The 4,435-nt window shown below is 34.9% G+C and overlaps 1 protein-coding gene across 1 annotated transcript; it reads right to left on the minus strand.

Moving 5' to 3' along the window:
* Positions 1-3,780, minus strand: LOC111984847 (expansin-A13). The gene is made up of 2 exons (XM_024016465.2): positions 2,995-3,780; positions 1-561 (listed from the first exon to the last, which is right to left on the minus strand). Exons 1-2 carry the CDS (start codon positions 3,504-3,506, stop codon positions 255-257), a joined length of 819 nt encoding a protein of 272 aa, XP_023872233.2. The 5' UTR covers positions 3,507-3,780; the 3' UTR covers positions 1-254.
* Positions 3,781-4,435: the final 655 nt, after the last annotated feature.

Below are 4,435 nucleotides of genomic sequence, written 5' to 3' on the forward strand. Positions count from 1 at the left end.
TTTTCACGAGGAAGATTTGTTTGACTAATTTCTTTTCTTTTACATTACAACAATTATGCTTTCCCATACATCTTTGTAGCACATCATTTTGCAACCGAATGACTATCACTCCCTTAAAAAAAATAAGCCCCATATCCTACAACCTTATCCACCCTATTAATGAAAACTAAAAAAGAACAGAAAAAAAAGGAGGAAAAAAGAAAGGACAGGAAATTCTCCCCTTTAATATAACTTCATTCTTTCCCCCACTGATACTACACAAATTGCTTACCTTCAAATGTTTGCCCAAAATTCCAATTCTTGGGAGCAACATTATAAGATGTGACAGTCACGCCATCACTCCCGGTGACCTCAAATGAGAGAGGTTGATTCTTTAAATCGGCATTTAAATGCCAGTTTTGGCCCCAATTACGACCCATTGGAAGCCAACCAGTTCTAGAACCCTTGACCTTCACGGCAACTATATCTCCAGCACCAGCAACATTGGTGATCAGCACTGAAATGAAGATATTTGAACCATCGATTGTAAATCGAATTCCTGCTTCCTTTCTGCACTTTATCCTGTCAAAACCAACAAAAATTAAGGCAAAGATAGACATTCTTCTCATTACAGTAATACTCAGTCTCTTTGCAAGCTCAGCTTTTCATTCTATTATATTGTTATTAGAAAAGGGGACAGGGCTGATGACTGATGAACATGTGCCTACGAGAACTAAATTGGTCCAAATTTATACCCCTCTCTCTCTCACATATAGCCAACAAAATCATTAAGTAATATTGAATGAGAAAAAGGAGAACAAATTATCAGAAACATTCATTTAGCCATTAACAATATTACTTGAAACTATTTGAGCATTTCCAATTGTGAAGTCCAGAAAGATCTCCGGCATTAATATATTTTTGGAGCTATTTACCAGATAATTCAACAAGTGTTAAACTTTTCAGATCTGCAACACATGTCCCGTTTCTCATTGAGCTCTAATTAGGTGAAATTTCCTTCAGAATAAGGTTCAAAGAAAAATTATTTTTAGGGAAAATTATACTTGAAACCCTGTAGTTTAACGGGTGTAACAAATTAATCCTGAGATTTTAAAAAGTAAGGAGTCAAACCCTATTTTCAAAAGTAACAAATTAAATCCTAAGATCTAGATAAGCAACAAATTAAACCTCAATCCATTTAAAAAGAATATAATTTGGGATTTAAGACAGGTTGATAGCTTTATATGTTACTTTTTTAGGCATCAAGGTTTAGCTTGTTGCTTTTGAAATCATAGAGAAGAATTCACACCTCAATCTAAACTCAAATACAATTTTATGAAATTTACTAACAATCAATCTATCAATTGCAATGTATGTACTCTTATATTTATAACCTAGCAATTGGTTATGTGTGATAACATCATCCACAACTAACCCACATTTATCACATGCCAAAAATACAGTTATAAACTTATAACATATTAATCACATGTTAAATTTAATAAAGCACATGGCTTCTATTTCTAGCAACTTCCTAAAATCTAGAATGTGCATGTGCTTCTAACAAAATTTGCCTCCAATGTTCAAATATTACAACAAACTTGACACATTTAGATTTAGCTACAATAATCACATGTAAAATTTAGTCATGTCATGTTATTCCACATATCCCACATAGCACATTTAGATTTAGCTAGAATAATCACATGTAAAATTCAGTCATGTCATGTTATTCCACATATCCCACATGGCACATGCTACAGTGTCACCCCCTGTCCCATCTCATTATTGCCATGTTACTCTCTAGAATCTAGATATGTATGTATTAGACTCTTGCATCATGTAGGGCTAATTTGTAGCTTTGAAACTATAAGATTTAATGTGTTACTTTTTTAAACCTTAGGATTTATATGTTACTTAGATAATACTTTATAGGACTTAATTTGTTACACCTCTAAAATCTAAATGATTGGGTTTAAACTATAAAGTTCAATTTTCCTTAATCTTGAAGTAAATGTTAGCCAAAGACAAAAAGGGTCATTCATTCCATTGATCAAGAGAGTATATGGATGCTTTGGATACCATTATTTCTGTTGCAAAAGTAAGTGATATGAAGTGGGAACTTATCAATAATACTAGTGAAAAAGTGATAGGTATAATAAAAAAAATGACAACATTACCAAAATATATATTGTTTTACAAGTAAAAAAAAAAAAAACAAATTATAATTACTATTGGATTTATCCTTGTTTAACATTTTTGATTTATAGGCTTTGCTCAATAGAGGGTTGCCTCACTTCTTGAACTATTTGATATTCATCAAAACCAAAAGATGCTTTTCAAGTTCCAAAAATATGTGAATGTGCCAAAGCAAAATGCAAAGCAATTATAAACAGTGTAGGGCCCTATCTAGGAGATTTGACTACTCTCTAGACAGAAAATTTCATATTAATACACCTATCATCTACCGACATATTCTATACTTGTACACAGTTACGCTAAGCCAAAATTGAAAATTGACAATTCAAGTGTTGGGGACATATCAAGTGGATTTATAAACACTTAATCGGAAGAACATCACTTTCTTCAATTTGTACTAATTAATGATATATTAAGAGGCAATGATTTTACATCAATCAACACATGGACTGCACATGAATAAGAGCTAGGGACAAAAAACAAAGAAGATGGGGCACACCACACCAATGAGTTTCTATTTTAATGTGAAAAGTTTCAATTAATTAAATTTAGGTAAGACCTAGAGAATATGTAATGTAATGTAATAATGTATCTCATCTTGCCTGTATGAATCTCACTATGTACACTTCAAACAAAATTGGACTCAAATTAAAAGGAAAGTAAGTAAGATAATATACTTTTTAGGCGCATGTGTAATTTTAGTCACGTAACTTTTATAACAAGTCATGTAACATGTTTAGAGTAATTTTAGTCACGTAACTTTTATAATAAGTCATGCAACACGTTTAAATAATAAGCATGAATAGTCTTATGTACCTGCGATACTGGACGGGCATGTTGGCGGCCTTCCAGATAGCGATCTTCTCAAAGGCCTCAATGGGGAGAACAAAGTGCTTATTAGGAGGGTTGCAGTGGCCGCCGCCGTCGGACGGGAACCCGTAATTGGGCGCACAGAAGTTAGTAGCCGTGAGTATGATCGAGGTACCCGGAATGCACCACCGCAGGTCATCCACGCACCGCAGCTCGAAGCACGCGCCGCAGATCTGCCCGCGCTCGAACAGCACCTCGCTCAGCCCCACAGTCGCCATTCCGTACCCTCCTTTCACCAGGTCACCGTACCCGCACGCTCCTCCCACCGCGTCACGCGGGTCCGCCGCCGCGTAGTAGGTGGCGCGTGCGGATCGCCACTCATGCGGCTGGGCGGTGGAGTAGCCGGGTGGCGACGAGGAGTAAGAGTAGTGGGAGGTGGCTCTTCTCGGTAGTGATGACAGTAGTGTGAACAGGAGAGTGAGAATATGGATCAGCTTCAGCTTCAGAGGTAATGGCATTTTCTTTTTCTTTCCTTTGTTTTTTTGAAATTGAAATGGAAAGAAAGAGAGAGTTGTTGAGTGTGAAGTGTGACTTGAGTGTGTGAGAGAGAAAAAGATGAGCAAGCAAAAGAAAAGAAAAAGTGACGGTAGAGGAAAGGGTTCTCTCTAGATAATTATATTCTATGCTGAACTAATTATGTTTCACTACTGCAGAGTGCTTTTCTTCTTTTGTTTGGTTTCTCTCTTTTTACTCCACTAGCATTGATGAAGGGTGTTAACTTTTCCCACTTTTTCTGTCTTTGTTGCTCTTGTGAAGTTACAATATAGCCAGCTATAAAGATCTACTTTATATCTTTCTTTTTTTTGGTTAATCTGATTAGATTAGGATAATAGACACTATGCATATCATTATTTGAGCTTTAAGGAATCAGATAATCATAAATAACTCAGGTTTTGATCAACAAGTAACTCATTCATTTTTGTTTGTTTATAAATAAATCAAGTTTGAGTTTGAGTTTTAGGTTTGTTTAATAAATGTGTTGGGCCCAAGTAAAAAAGAATTGTTCTTAAACAAACTTGTGAACATTAGGGCTTGGTGCAAAAATAAGTTAAGCCTAGGCATATAATGGGTTGGTAATAATCTTGATATGAGCATGATAAATAAATTTATATCTTCCTAAGACTTTAATTAATTATAGGAGTTGAGACACGCTCGTCCAAGCCAAATAGGCTAGATAATAAACTTGATAATGTAATTGTGTTGAATCTCAAGCTCAAAAGCTTAATATTGAGCTTGATATTGAGTTTGAACTTGACTTAACTAATGAATCAAGTCAAGCTCAAACTTTTATACTTTTTGATAAGTTTAAGATTGAACATTATCTGTAAGCTTGAGTCAAACTCAAGCCAAGCTTAAATATTTTACTTTTGTTGTCCAACTGAGCTTG

This window comes from Quercus suber, unplaced genomic scaffold, assembly GCF_002906115.3.
Source record: "Quercus suber isolate HL8 unplaced genomic scaffold, Cork oak 2.0 scaffold_783, whole genome shotgun sequence".
In the NCBI taxonomy this organism is placed as follows: domain Eukaryota; kingdom Viridiplantae; phylum Streptophyta; class Magnoliopsida; order Fagales; family Fagaceae; genus Quercus; species Quercus suber.

Bases quoted from the DNA above. Each gene is read 5' to 3' on its own strand.
- LOC111984847 (XM_024016465.2), bottom strand. From the start codon at position 3,506: ATGCCATTACCTCTGAAGCTGAAGCTGATCCATATTCTCACTCTCCTG. The intron at 562-2,994 runs GTACATAAGACT...TGGTTTTGACAG, and splicing joins ATGCCCGTCCAGTATCGCAG to GATAAAGTGCAGAAAGGAAG.